Source organism: Salvelinus sp. IW2-2015, linkage group LG9, assembly GCF_002910315.2.
Source record: "Salvelinus sp. IW2-2015 linkage group LG9, ASM291031v2, whole genome shotgun sequence".
NCBI classification, from domain to species: Eukaryota; Metazoa; Chordata; class Actinopteri; order Salmoniformes; family Salmonidae; genus Salvelinus; species Salvelinus sp. IW2-2015.
Window position 1 is genome coordinate 12,277,194 of NC_036849.1, and position 15,629 is coordinate 12,292,822.

The 15,629-nt window shown below is 44.3% G+C and overlaps 1 protein-coding gene across 3 annotated transcripts in view; it reads right to left on the reverse strand.

Annotated features, from left to right (window-relative positions):
* The window catches only part of cdin1 (CDAN1 interacting nuclease 1), a 71,422-nt gene that overhangs the window by 37,673 nt on the left and 18,120 nt on the right, over window positions 1-15,629 (reverse strand). For 2 of the 3 annotated variants that reach the window (XM_023994252.2, XM_023994253.2), the window contains exons 6-11: window positions 14,145-14,217; window positions 5,801-5,880; window positions 5,495-5,544; window positions 3,479-3,546; window positions 1,560-1,625; window positions 1,010-1,115 (exon numbers count right to left, since the gene is read on the reverse strand). In XM_023994252.2, coding sequence (XP_023850020.1) covers window positions 1,010-1,115; window positions 1,560-1,625; window positions 3,479-3,546; window positions 5,495-5,544; window positions 5,801-5,880; window positions 14,145-14,217 — 443 coding nt within the window. Of the gene's footprint in view, window positions 1-1,009; window positions 1,116-1,559; window positions 1,626-3,478; window positions 3,547-5,494; window positions 5,545-5,800; window positions 5,881-13,035; window positions 13,122-14,144; window positions 14,218-15,629 lie in introns of those variants that run through there. The other variant, XM_023994256.2, reaches the window with a different exon arrangement.

Consider the following 15,629-nt stretch of genomic DNA (forward strand, 5'->3'; position numbering starts at 1 on the left):
CGGTCACTTGGTTACTAAACCTGTAAGGTGAGGTCTCCATGGCGCCTGGCACTATGGAAGCCGTCAACACGGTGAGTGAGTAAGAGAAGCCCTACTGGCCAGGCAGGCGGGCGGTCTGGGTGCTCAAAGGGACGATATGGGTTTATTTGAGCCACAACGGTGTGAATGATGCTCTGGTACACATCATAGATCATTTCACCAGTACAACCCAAGGACTACGGATTTCTGCTTGAGCACTATTTGTACATTTGCTGTACAGAATAAAAAATATATACTTATCTTCTGAGAAAGCAGAATTCACAAACAGCTGCTTACAACCCCTCATTCCTCACTTCCCCTCCACTGTCGCTAAAGTTTGTTTTAAAACGAAACTTTGTTAACTCCTCAAGGGAGACGTCGTGGGCCTGGCTTCCCTCTCTGAGACTCCCTGGCAGATGCCTGGAGTGTGAGTACTACTCGGAGACAATGACAAGAGGTCCTGTGTTGTATGAATGGACCTCTACACGAGGCCGGCAGCACGCCTCCGTTCCTCCCCCGGGGTGGGACTCTCCAGCCCCCCCTCCCTCGTTCCTGTCCAGGGGTTCTCATGACAACAGAATCGAAGGGATTAATCACCCTTCCGTTTCACCGCGTTTCCCTTAAAACAATGTGTTGTGTAGTCTGGAAAACAATCTAGCACCAGAGAGATTTGATAATGGAAGTGAGTCGTGTTGTAATTTAGTCCTACTACACGTACGTCCATGCAGTGACCCTCTTCGGGAGGAAGTGGGTCATGTTACACGGTGGGGATGTTTGGAGTGGATATGACCTGCATTTGAAGGAAGTTGTTTTACACACAGCTATATGACCTACGCGTGACCTACCTTCAACAGACAAAGAAAAGGTGGGAGCGGCTAATGATGTGATAAGGGGTTTGATTGGGAGATGTTAGAAAGTGTACTGCAAGCGTAGTATACTGCAGGTCTGGGTGGTTTTGCCATGCAGTGTGGAAATCAACGAGAAGACGTACCTGTTCCAGTAGCTCCAGAACTGCTCGTTCAGGTAGGTGCGATGGCTGTGGTCGTCCCCAAACGAGGCCTTGCTCTCAATCCAGTGGACAATATGGCCTTCCACAGCTGAACCAAGAAAACACAAAGGTGATAGATCTGTTCATTTACCCTGGTCTAACCCTGCATTTACATTCAGGCCTAAGATGTTTTCCAAATGAGAACAGTCCTTTAGAATTCCTATCTACCCACTATAATAAAAAAAACACAAGTGGATTGTTTAAACTATAATCATATTATATGCAGCTATAGTCAGCCAGTATAATCAAGCAAGCCATAGAACTAGCATTTGGATGGGGACATGTGACATTTTCTTGCTAAATAGACCTTGAAGCTTTTCAGTGACATCAACTAGAATGGAAGGGGAATGTGTATTGTTATTACAAAGGCTTGACACTTGTAATCATATCCAAAAGAGCTGTAAAGGCTAGCTATTTTAGCTAACTGACCATAGCAGTTACAAGTGAAAATGAAATAAAACCGCTGACATTTATCGTGTAAATAAATACGTACCGATTGGCACCTCCAGAATAATGTCAGGCGTCTTGTCATAACCTTTGGTTCGCAGTTGGTTTTCATCTGCAGAAATCACAGTAATTTTAGCATTTTGACATTTCCCCATATTATAGTCCTGAAAGACCTAAAGAAAAGCTGACACTTATTTGGTGACAGCATGCAGTGATACAGTGCAACATTCATAATGTTGTATCCACTCAAAAGCATTGGCTTGGTTTCTATCTTCCCTAGATTGACCTTTCACAAATCCAGTAGGTCTTTCACACCAACCAGCATATTTTACCCAAGATGCCTTTCTTTACCACCGCAGCACACTGATAACAAAAGCTCAGTGTTGGAAAAGCACCGAGACACAGCCGAGGACAGCAGAAAACAGGGAAACCATTAGCTACATCTGACACTTGTACTGCCACTGCACAAAATGTATAAAGCCTGGTAGTTACTCCACTCTCCACAGCTCCACTAGCAGCAGCAGTAGATGGGATGGTGGAGCGTCATAAAGCATAAAGAAAGGGACAGAGACTTGGCATTATAGCCGCTGTGAGCCTGACCCCTTCCTGCACGGGCCGCAGCCATTGTCCTTGACTCCTGGCGCGCTTCGCCCATTATCCGCCCAACACCTGATTTAAAACTCAGTCTGACCAGGTCATTCAATTCCGGGGGCCTGCCTCTTCGTCACCAGCCAAGCTCGACTAATGGGCCAGAAAGGGGGACAGAGCGGAGAGTGGTGTCGAGGTGGAGGGTTGAGAGAGGAGAGGCGAAGGTCTGTGGCAGGCAGCCTACTGCCAGAGGCCCATAGTGGTGGTGGAGGGGCGGTGTGGTCTCTCTCCTAACACCTACAGGGCTGTTGACATTGTCATGCAGCGCCAATCCCCTTTTTGCATCACCTTTGATTAAAATGAATGGCCCGTCCCTACTGTAGGGGAGCTTATTTCCAATCCATTTATCAGGCTAGGTGTCGTGAGGCAGAACTGCCTCTGTGGCCCCTAACGCCATGCTGAGGCCCCTAAACTCGTGACAGTTTTAGAACAGTCATCCACGCAGGCCTGGAGGAAGGTCAACACTCCAGGCCCAAATAAATGATATCGTCTTAATGACAGAGGGAATTACTTTTTTCCCCTTCATCACTCATCTGACCGAGGGGAGTGGATGGGGGAAATTTCCCTCTAACAATTTCACACCTGGACACTCACTAACCTAGACTCTCTGGACAAGACAATAGTGGATGGGAGGGAAGGCCACAATAAAGTAGAAAACACATTTGAAAAGCGTTGCTTGAGGGGAAATTACCAATTGTTATGGTCAACCGTGGGATTATGGCTAAATACGGACTAAGCTTGATAGCTATTACAACATTAAAACCAGGGCATTTGTTTGGTTACTTGCATTACATGAGTATTTCGTCCGGACTCAGAAACATGTTACTCAACATGAATTCAGCTATGTGGGTTGTGTTGTATAAGCAAAACACTTTCCTAGAATAATCTATTCATGAGACTACAACACTGAAGATGAACACTTAAACAGCATTAATATTAAAGGAACAGATACTACTTCATGTCTCTCCACCACATTCAGGAGGAGGTGTAAAATAAATCTGGGCAGAAACGGACCATTTTGTAAAATGTTCTAAATGAAACCATTTGAGTGGGGAAACCTGAGTATCAAACATTAGGTCAGTATCTTTGAAGCTCTTATTTCATCAAATATTCATACTGGGCTAGCGCATGAATTAAACATACAGGGTATTAGATAACACAGCTCCTGGTTGTTAGTAAATCAATGGGAGATAACACCCACTACATCAATCATGTCCACGTTTCCTTTTTTAACTCTCCTCCTGTGAAAAAACAGAACGCATGGCCAGATTACTTTAGCTAACTGTTGTGGTGTGTGAGAGAGAGCTGTAGTCTTACCTAAGAAGGACAGGTTTCTCTCCTTCAGTTTGTCACGTAGGAGCACCTCGGCCTCCTGGCCAATAGCACTAGGGATGAATGGTTAAGGACATACACCCACCGGTCACTTTCTCACTTTTCAAAGGATAAACACTGATGTCTCTCGAGAGTCTAGATCAAATCTAGCACATACTGGTTGTGACTCATAGCCTGAAAACACATTGTAATGGCACAGCATTTACCACTCATTAATGATAAGTCCAACTGCATTCGAGAGTGAATAACAGTTTCCCTACAAATCCATCAAATTAAATTCCACTGCAAAAAAATACTTATTTTTCCCCCTGGGAGGTGGGTTGCCATGGAAATGGCAAGCCTCCCTTAAAAGGGTTGCTGTGGCAACAACGTGAGAGTGTGCGTGAATTAAGAGTATGTAAGGGTGTGCGTATGTGTTAGTACAGGGACTGAAGTTACCCATCAACCTGACATCAGATGAGACAGCTACTAAGCTCTCATGCTAAGCTATGTGCTGTATATGCGTATCATATGCCCCTACCCAACATAATCTGAGCAGGGGCTTTATGGCCATCCTTCAAAATTCAACTTGAACAACAAATCTGCAGATTACAAAAACTCACTTTTCTGAGGAAACAAAATGTTGAGCAAGTGCCAATTTGACCGTACTGCTAATAAAAAATAAATAATCAAAAACAAACAATAAATGTGCCTTTAGAATAAATGCCATTGTGAATGAAGGGAAACTGTGCATTCTGCATTCATGAAGGGGCAGATATATGCATAATTAGCTTTTTTGGCAAAATGCTAAAACTCCTTCAGGCATTACACCGCCCCACACACACACACACATCACTCAGACACTGGCGATTAATACATGCATGCCCTGAGTGACACACGCAGCAGAGCCAATCTTCTGATGTCCACATGGAGCCGTTCCAAAAGCACATAGGAGTGGGGCGGTTATCATGAACTGGCCATGGAGGGTGAATGGAAGGTGAAGAGGGGGGATGAGGACAGAGGGCAGGATGGGACAGGGTTGACCGCCCCTGAACAGAGAACAATCCCCCGCCACACCGCACCCAGATCCTTGCCCCACGCAAACATAGCAGTCCCCAGCTGCTTGCCCCTAAATATTCAAATAGACCCCCCCATTGCGCCCTCTTGCTGCCCCAACCCACGCCTTCCTATCTGGGAGAGGGAAAGAGAGAGGAGGTAGTGGTGGTGGTGACCTGGCATTGACAGCCCATGACTGCCCATCTCCCACTCTCTGATCACTGGGCCTGCACTGCTGCACTGATAGGGAGGGAGGGAGAGACAATGATCAAGTGAGAAAAAGACAGAGACAGAGACAGAGACAGAGACAGAGACAAGAGACAAGAGAGAGAGAGAGAGAGAGAGAGAGAGAGAGAGAGAGAGAGAGAGAGGTAGTAACTAGGAGGGCTATATTTCATGTGGCAGTGACATGCCAAGAACTCTCCATGGTGCTGATAACTCGGACTGCTCTCTTTACTGAGCAGGCAGGTGAACAGGCAAACAGGGAAAAGGTCAATGTAGCATAACGGCAGTAGAAGAAAGTCATATTTGCCTAAACCACATTCAATGTACTCTATTGCTGATAAGTCATACAATTATTTTCAGGGGCCCAAAATAACTTAATTTCTTGACTTGACAGTATCCCCCTTCCTGGTCCATTTGTTCTACTGGACTTGTCACATTTCAAGAGCCACTTCACCCACAGGAAGTAAATAGAAAATGGCTGTGAATACGCATGCCTACCTCCTTCCTGTGGCATAGAACATTGGGCCTGATTCACTCTGTGAACAAGAGAGATGCATTTACATCAGCCGCCTCCTCCTCTCCTCCACCTCTCCTCCACCCCTGCAACGGGGACGGTGGGGAGTCAGGATGAAACACTTCCCCTCTGAAGCAGAACTTTTATGTCAGGTGAAGCCAGACACATCTCACCCCCTTCAATAGCTCCTCGTCAATTTCAGGCTTAACATTTATGGGTAAGGATACTGTTTGATGCAGTCTACCAGTGGTCCATAACAGCAGTCATTTATTGTGCACTGAAAAGAGGGGGAAGAAATATTACAGCATCCAGGCAGGGGGAAGGAAGAAAGAGCCAATACACCCGTTAAAAAGGCTTGGGAATCATGTTTAATATTTCTCCATTTTTAGTCACACACGCAAGACTTGCTACAGGAAATTAAACATGAGGTAGATACAGTACGGATTCATTTAGAACAAATAACACACATTCACTATTAAATTACGGTGTGATATTATGTTATTTGCTACAGTATAAAAGTATAATTCAAATACCTGGTAGACGTGATTGGCTAAAGCCTGATCTGGAATCAAAGATGGCTCCCGTAGCATGTTGTTGACGACTTGCTTGGAGGCTGCGAGTAGGACAGAGAGAAAGTCAGCACACAAACTATCGTTAGTCATCCCAGTCCCAACAATGCCCCAATCCAAATATCACAAACCTTTTAGAAATGTAACAGTGACTGAGGAGAAACAAAGGTGGAGGATCAACAGAGTATATCAACACCAAGGTCAGGTTTACCATAATGTACCCTGCTGCTGCCAGTGTTACTGCACTATTTCTAGCCTAGTCCATCGACCTGCCTGGCTGCTTGGAGCCTATTGAGATTTTCTATAGATAAAAGTTTCACTCCAGAGCACAGGAGCCCCATGTAGTTTATCTACGTTATGAATGATGACTATTTTGCCTCTCTCATCCCCATTCAAGCTCTACTAACATTATAAATCAGTGCGCTGCAAGCCGTTGGATTGATTCCCTATTACTGCAACAGCAAAAATTCCTTAAATCATTTTTTAAAAGATTGGGATTAAATGGATTGTATCATTGTGTGACGAAATGGTTGAGGCGCGCCATTCTAATGATATATACATATGGTCGTGACAGACTCACTGCATTACTGACAATATCAGGAATGTTTCTATTCATATTTCAGACGTGAATGGTTCCTGTCCAAAAACACAGCTAGCTAGGGAATCTCTACCTGAGATGTGTAGGTAGATAGGGCTGAAGACAGGAAGGCTAATTTGAGGGCTTTATAGAAAGGGGAGGAAGAGGAGTGAACAGCATCCAGTGAAATAAAATCGACTTAAAAGGACTATATAAGCCTCTATTAAACCAGAACCTTCATTATGACGAGATCTTGGCTAGAACACATAAAACGCTCAGAACCTCACTTCTCCTCCTCTCTCTCTTTCCTTCATAGATGCTAGTCTTCTTGTGTACTAGCACACCCCCGGCAGAGGAAGAACAAATATGATCCCTCGTCTGCTCTTCCCAGCTGAAAGAGAAACGAGTGGAGGGAGAACAAAGCCCAGTCAGCACTCCCCTCTCTCTTTCCCTCCCGCTCTCTCTCAGGGCTGTGCTTTATTTCTCTGCTCATTTTTCTCAGAGATTGGTACCTTCACACGCAGATCCATACCATGCTCCTGCGCAGGCAGCGCCGGCAATGAAGAAAGAGGGTTATATTTTCCCCTCGAGTTAGGACACCTCATGACAAATGATAATGGATAATCAATACAGTGGGAAATATGAGGCAGCAAACTTTATGAAGCCGAGAGACATATTACTCGCCAGCAACACTCGTTTCTCTTAACAAAGTCACTACTCGACTGTGCCTAATAATCTGAAGGAAAATCAAAGGACCCACAACCACATCAGCAATATTGGCAACTTATTCCACTTTAATGGCATTTTGATTGATCCCCCCCCCGCTAATGGTAGTTTTATAGATTTGACGCTGCTTCTGCGAAACAGTCATGTGTAATAAACGTTCCCGAAGGCAAACAGCCAACAGCTCTTCTTACTAGCACTCATAATAGGAGGTTGACCATCACCACATTCTAGTCTCTCACATACAGTAATACGACACTAACACGTATACAGTTTAGCAATGCGCTAACATGCTCCCTTTCCCTCCATCTTGTTATTCATTCGCTATTTTTTCGAGTAGCCATGATAAGTGTTTGTTTCTTTTCGTGGTCTTTTGGTTGTTGTTGAGAGATAGGGTTATAAATAGCCATAAAGAGGGTGACCTTGGAGCTGACATTGTGGAGTTTCAAGCCAAGCAATGACCTGATGAAAATGGAAGACCAGGCCGCTAATAAATCAGGCTGCCTTTAAAATGACTTTACCCTAATGCTCATTCATCACAGGCCGGCCTTAATGCCATTTGCAGGCCGGGAATCGCCCGCCATGCGCAAACACGGCAGTAAATAACAACAGGGCCCAGCCCAGCATCCCCGTCTCCCTCGCATCGCTGCAGCCTCCGTCGAATATCAGCATACATTTATTCAAAGACACCCCCGCCTCGCACAGCACTGCACACCACGCTGCCGTGAGCTGCACCACCACACACAGAAAGAGACACATACACAAAGAGAGAGACGCACAGACATGCACACATAAATACATACACTAGATCATCACAAACAACACACACACAAAATGTTCCAGCCACACATGCAGAGAACAAAGCCTGCAGCATGACTTTACACCTTGTAAATATACACAGAATTTATTGTAATTGTCCCATGTTGGCATCAATTCTGACTGAGGTATCATATCATAAACATCTAAGGAGCAGGAGTGGGGAGGAGAACATTAGAAAGAACCACTTCACCTCCCAGTGGGGTTTGCTAAAGAAAACAGCTAGCGTAAAAGAAACACACCACAACATCCCGTTTAGTAGAGCTTCCAACGCACAAAACAAAAAGCTCAATGCTACAAGGTAGGTAGCTCAGTACTGTAACCACAAGAACGTAACTAGTAACCTTGCTTGATTTCTCTTTCCTTACTCATTTAATTTGTATCATCTCTCCCCCTTGTTTCCAGTAGGGTGAAAAAGTCATTATGCGAATGAAAAAAAAAAAAAAAAAGCTCATTAGAAGGCAACATTTGTTGAGGGAGGACCGTTATAAACAATAATGGATGGCGGTCGTTATTGCCCTCGACACTGATGAGCTCCTCGGCAAGTTTGTTTATTAATTAAAAAACAGAGTTCTTTTTTTTTCCCTCATAGGGGACCAAGCCCTGCATATCCCCCCACCCGAACCCAACCACCCCCTCATCGTTCCCATGCACAAGCCATTGAGCTGCGGAAGGACACTCGTTCATCAAACGTCTCGGAGCAGGAAAGAGACGGCTCCTGATAATGCGCGCTGTTAAAGCTGATTTTCCATGATGAATCTCGGAGCATATAAATTGGCTAATATCTGAAAACATTTACAGATACTGGAGGAATTGACTACTTGTGGGACATGATAGATGAACCCCAGACACCGGCGGACAGCTCGGAAAATCTCCACGGCTACCTAAAGCCCTCATTTGATTTTCCAATTTACTCCTTTTAAATGTATCCTCCCGCTTTAAAAAAAAGAAGACGAGAGAGAAAAAGTGCGTTGTTCCTCCTGCTATGTGTATGATGGTGCTGGGTGGTATCGACAGCGCAGGAGGAGCACCAGAAGGGGTTGCTGGGGCAGAACTGATCTACTTCCACCTGATTTTCCCTGATAGCACTGAAATGAAAGCGTGKGTGGGGTTGGGCTGGGGTGGCTCTACCATACAGAGCTCTTCCTGGGTCAGGCCATAAGACTGCAGCAGGGGCTGACTTCAGTTCCTCTGATGAAAAGGAGTAATTAGTATACTTGTCAAGTGAGGTGCCACACGCCTGCTTACCTTGCCCACAACCCCCTCCTCCTTTCCCTCCTACTCTTTTTCTTGCTTCCTCCTTGCTAATGAAGTGCCCTGGCTCTCATTATTCAAAACAAAACGGATGTATGAATGATTCTTGCTCCAGCACCAATCTTGGTCCTATCTTGTGCAAACAGGAGGGAGAGAGAAGCCCTTAGTGACAAATAGGGGAGAAACCATAAAAGTCATAACAGTGGGTCTAAAGCTACATCCATTTTGTGATCAACAAATTAAATCAATGAAACATGAAATATGTTGAAAACCATGGACATTTTTCAGAAATGTTAACATCTAATGTAGGCGACATAACCTTGCCTACATGGTTCTCTGGTACATGGTTATCTGGTGAGCGAACATGACAATAAATCTTGCAGCGGTCCAATTGCATAGTTAGAAAACATGGAGCAGGAATTTAATCTGCTGGAAGGCCTTGGGAAAAAGGAAAAGGTCAAATAGCTAGCAAAATTGCCTCCTCAAAAAAGTGTATCTAAATCTAGAGGCAGTTCAACTCACGTCAGTGGGGAGAATGGAGAGAGGGATGGAGGGAGAGAAGGGATGACAAGATGGAGGGGGGGTGAGATCCCTCAGTGTCCCTCTCTAATCTCCTAGTTAGTGACTGCTAAGAGTATCATCATCATCATTATCCATTGGCAAGCCTCAATACATTTAAGTCATGAGGTCAACTAAGAGGCGGCAGGTAGCCTAGTGGTTAGAGCGTTGGGACAGTACCAGAAAGGTTGCTGGTTCGAATCCCTGAGCTGACAAGGTAAAAATCTGTCGTTCTGCCCCTGAACAAGGCAGTTAACCCACTGTTCCCCGGTAGGCCGTCATTGAAAATAAGAATTGACTTGCCTAACTAAAGACAAAAAATAAGACAATTTTAAAAAGTGACCATTTAACTTCATACACTGTCTAGTCTTCATCATATAAGGGATTAGAGTGCATGGGTTTATATATGTAGGTTTATATATTCTACCTAAATACACAAAGCATCCCGATAGTATGAAGAAAATTCTTGAGAACAATTGTACGTGGACCTAGAATGGCAATAGTGTCCTCTCTGTATAGTGCCGTTGTCTCTCTAGGAGTAAAGGAGAGTTTTCCTCAGTACTACCTGCCCCTCCCCTCTAGCCAGTCTGTCTTCATGAGACGAGGAACATTATGGATGTTGATATCATATTCAATACGTGACGAAACTGCTTTGAATCTATTGATTTATTTACATGCGCCACCAAATAGCCGCGCTATCGTCCTGCCTGAGTGATGCTCCCTTTAATCCTTTAGCAGGAAGAGGAGGAGGAGAGAGGGGAGACAAACCACCAGCAAAACAAAACAAGGAAAAGACAGAAAACAATTTAAAAGTCTGTATTGATCTGGCTGTAGTGATTGTACATATATTCCACAGTCCCAAAGGCCCCATTTCTGTGTCTCTTAAATGCAAAGGAAAGAGGAGAATAAAAAAAGGATGGCGCTAGTCCAAGGAGTCGCTCACCCAGTTGGGGGTAGATCCCTTATATAGGAGAAGTCTATTGATCTTTGCAGACTGCTCGCTCTCCTGCGACACACACACCACACAGTGTGTCCGGCGGGGGGGGAGGGGGCAAATGATTGATACGCCTGCCAATAGCCCTGAACAAACCTGTTAGCTAATTGCCAGCAAATACAATTATCCTAGCATTGTTTCATAATGGAAACACATTACATAAGTCTAATATACACACAGGGAGGTTCCAGATTTGACCGTGGAGCCTGTGTGTGCAGCGCTTCATTGTCAAAGGCCAGGCAGGTCACCACTGCGAGGGGAGGCGATAGAGAGAGGCTGTGTCAATTTCTAAGTCACACTCACACAGGCTGGCTAGCAGCAGAGAGCCAGCTCTCCGCATGGGGAAGCTGCATGGATGACACAGACTGACTATGTCATGTTTGAAGACAGGCTATATTTGTATTCATGAATGTATCTATTTTGTACAGCCTATACATCATTTGGCATTTTATTGTCAAGAGATTGAGAATATAGACATTTTTCATTTTCAAATGATTTGTCTTAGTCATTACAATTTGGATGCTTGTCGTCACCACAAAGCTACATGTTGCATTACAGAAACCTCACTAATAAGTATGCAAGCACATACGTGTGCAAATAAATATTGAAAGTCTGTTTTTACATCAAATGCATATCCCTCGTCGCAAAGGTTCCTTTCACCTTCGTGTGTGATCCCAACATCTATACTGTACTGTAGGGATGGGCACTCTTATTTAAACAGTCCAATATCCCATCACTTGTCTGAGTATAGAACTTGGACTATGCGGATATCTGAAAAAAAAATGTCATGATACTATTTGAATAGAGAAATCATTTCAAATGCCCATCCCTACCGCACAGCCTTCAAGAAGCTAATCTCACCTAGTTCCAGTGTTTGGGTTCTGTGTGGGCTGCAGGTTGACTCTCCCAGGCAGCGTCTCAGACAGAGAATGCCTCGGTCTGCCTTGTTCTACACACTACTCCGACTACTATTTTGACAGGCAGTGGATAACGGTGGTCCAAAGCAATCACAGACTTGACTTTGACAAATGGCTGTGCTGTGGAGAAGTTGAAAATAACACACATCCACTTTAATCTCTTTCTTGATTAAATCGAAGGCGCTGTGTTTTGACACTATGTGAGTCACTCATAAAGCACCCACTGGCACACACTTTCCAGGATGTGTCTGTTGAAATGATGTGGGATCTTTGTGTGTGTGTGTGGGATGTGTATGAGTGACAGAGAGGAAGAGAGCGACAGTGAATGAGAGGAATTAGAAGGAAATGAACACAGAACACTCATCTGAATGAATTAGGTGAGGTAAAGGATCACAGAATCAAATGGTGACGACGTGAAGTCTCAGGGCTGAAAAATACCAACAAACCACACAAGAAAGTAGAGATACTTAAGAAAAAGAACCCTGCCAAACAAGCAGGCTACAGTATGTCCTCCTGAATGTTTTGCATATCAGGTCGTGTTTTCCACTGCATCAACGAAGGGGAGAATTTATGCTGCAACCGAGAATAGTCCAGAGACCTAGACTGTCAGCCAGCAAAGGCAAACATTACACAGGGGGTGAAGTGGTGAAGGACTATGAAATACCAAAAGCCAATATTCTGTCCTTTCCCCTCCTCTCTTCTCCTCAGAATAAGCAACAAGACAAATATACAGAGGCGCGACCGGTTGGGTTGATGTGCTGCGCTTGGTGGAGCAGAGATGGACAGAGAGCAATTACCCTGGTGTTCACGGCTCACTTTGAATATGGCGGTGAATATTACTCATAAACCTTTTACAGGCAAGTCCCCCGAGCTCACTTAACAGCCCGTTTTAATCATCCAGTTGACACTTGGAAAATAACTAAATGTTTTTTCTTCACCCAGTGGCAAATTAACTCCTGGTTCACCATCCTGTTGCTCTTTGTAATGTTAGCATGTTATTGTGGGTTTACAAGGTATGTGGTAACTGTGACTGTATGGATGGGCGAAGGAGGAGTATTGTTGACTGTGATAATCAAAATAATCACAGTTTGCTATTATGTATATTGGTGTGATGATTTGTGCAACATTTCATAGAATATTTGTTTAATTGGTATATATACACTTTAGTAATAATAATATATTTTCTTGAAGTCTTCAAGACTATCAAAAGGTTTAAAGGTGTTGGATATTTCATGAATATTAAGGTTTTAAATATGAATAACATTAGATATCAAAAAGACATGAACGGTTTAAAAAATAAAAAATCTATACACATTCCATGACTCCAGTAATGTCAAGCCATGAAAGAAAACAGACTAACCAGGATGCACCGTGACTGGTTTTCAAACGGTCTATCTTTGGGACACTTTCAAGAAAGATAGTGTCTGGATTTTCACTCTCGCCTCATGTGTCCATCAGCGCAATGTAGCAACCGTTTGCTTTTTCTGCCACACTTTCCCCTCAATTCCATTTCCTTAGTGGAGCCCAATTGGGATGGAGGGAGGAAGAAAAGGAGGGAGGGTGGGGGGAGTAGGAGGGGGAGATCAGGGGGGTTATAAATAACACTGATGAAATGAACTAGCATTGATCTAAACAGCAGTTAAGTGGTGGGTGGTCTTCCGAGTGCTTAATTGTCAGTCATCTGCCCAGGTAGTAGCAGTGCCTGTCTCTCTAGTAAGACGTGTGGGCCTGAACAGCAGCACTGCTGCTACAGCTTCCCTTTGGAAGGAATTAAGACAGAGAGAACCAATGAAAGAACCAGAGAGAGAAGCAGAGAGAGAGAGAAGCGAGAGAGAAGAAGCAGAGAGAAAACGAGAGAGAGAGAGAAGCAGAAGAGAGAAAGGAGAAGAAACGAGAGAGAGAGAGAGAAGCAGAGAGAGAACGAGAGAGAGAAGAGAACGAAGAGAAGCAGAGAGAAGAGAACGAAGAGAGAAGCAGAGAGAGAGACGAAGCAGAGAGAACGAGAAGAGAGAGAGAGAAAAACAGAGAAAGAGAGAACGAGAGTGAACCGAGAGAGTGAACCAGAGAGAGTGAACCAGAGGGAGAGAGAGGAACCCAGAGGAGAGAGAACCAGAGGGAGAGAGAAACCAGAGGAGAGAGCGAGAGAGAAGAGGGGAAAAAGAAACCAGAGAGAGGAGAGGAACCGAGGAGAGGAGAGAGAGAGAGGGAGAACCAGAGAGAGGAGACGAGAGAGGGAGAACCAGAAGAGGAGAACCAGAGAGAGAAGAAACCAGGAGGAGAGAAAACCAGAGAGAGAGGGAGAACCAGAAGAGAGGGAGAACCAGAGAGAGAGGGAAAGGGAGAGAGAGAACCAGCGAGAGAGAGAGAACTAAAGAGAAAGAGAGAGAGAGAACCAGAGAGAGAGAAAGAACCAGAGAGAAAACTAAAGAGAGAGAACTAGAGAGAGAGAGAGAGAAAGACCCTACTCACACACACCGCCCTCCTGATCCTGAAGGAACCTGTCCACAATGACGCGAGCCATGAGCGCAGGGGAGAGGTCCACCTGTGATGGGGTTAAAACAACAACGGGGAAGAGTGGGTGAGTATTATGTTGTTAAGGGATCTAGATAGTTCAAATCAAAACAGAGCAGGGGAGGGGACTTTGCTTTTCTCCCTCCACAGAGAATGGCACAATTGTGAGACATTCAAGGACATTCCCACAATTTTGGATCATTTGGGTGCGATTTTTTTTTAAAGAAGTAAGAATGACTCCATTGGAAAAACATTGGCTGTCCGTGTTGGGTTGACATCACAGACATAATGACATTTCTAATGGGGCCAAATTACAGTAGGCCTATATTGTGCTGTTTTACAACCTTGACCCAACTGTCGACAGCAGCCCTAACTTAAATTTCGTTTTTGGGAGTCTTCCTTCGCACTAATGTTTCCTTCTGGAACAAAAGGGCTCTTAATATAGCCAAGCTACCAGCTTGAAATGCCTTCACCTCTATCGAGAGACATGGAAGGTGCAAGTCACATCATCTGAAATGAAAAGGGCAACAACAAACCCATCCAACCTAGAGACACAATCAGAGCTTTAACCATATGAAGATTACTAAGGCAGAAACACAGGACAGACCAGAGGGACGGGAGCTGGTAACTACAGTACAATGCCTAATATCACAGGCCCTGGAAGAGGAAGAGGAGAGGACCTATGGCAGAGCCCGTCTTTGAAGGGAAGGGAGGCAAGACACCTTGAGAAGTGAGAGGGCTGCAGTCAGATGGAGATCAAGGCCTGACAGGTAGAGGAACACTAATGACTGATTTGGGGGCCTGATTAGCAGTGTGAATCTGACAACAAGGTATCTGGTATACAACCTCCCAGCCCACTCCCATTTCATTTCTCTACTCATTCTGCACTGTTGCCCCATATACTGTACAGCTCAGAGTGTCAAGACAGGCAAGACATAATGATATGTACACCAATTGTGGAGGCTAAAAACAAAACATCTATAAACAAGAACTCTGAAGAGCAACAATTTGAGCAAAAAAGTTGTATTTTCTTATTTCTTTGGAAACAAATTTGCTAGCTTCCGAAATGTAACAAACCATTTGGGAAATAACACAAAAACATGCAATTTGGACAGAGTTAATATAGCACAATATAAAAATGGAAAACACATGAAATGACAAATGACCTAATAACACCATTGCCTTAGTAATACACAAGCGTGACTAGTAAAATGTGTGCAATTTCCAGCGACTTTAAGAAACCGACTGTTCTAACAGCCAGGGAACATTTTTCTCTTGTTAGCATAATTGGGCCCCAAAGTGAATTTGCTCTTAGCTTGTTTAGAGATTGTAGTGTTTCATCTCCTCTGTGATCCTTCCTGCTGGTGCTGGAAGCAGATTGGCTCTCCACTCCACACAAAGACTTTAAGACAACGCCGGTAGTATTTGTTAACCATCTCCATA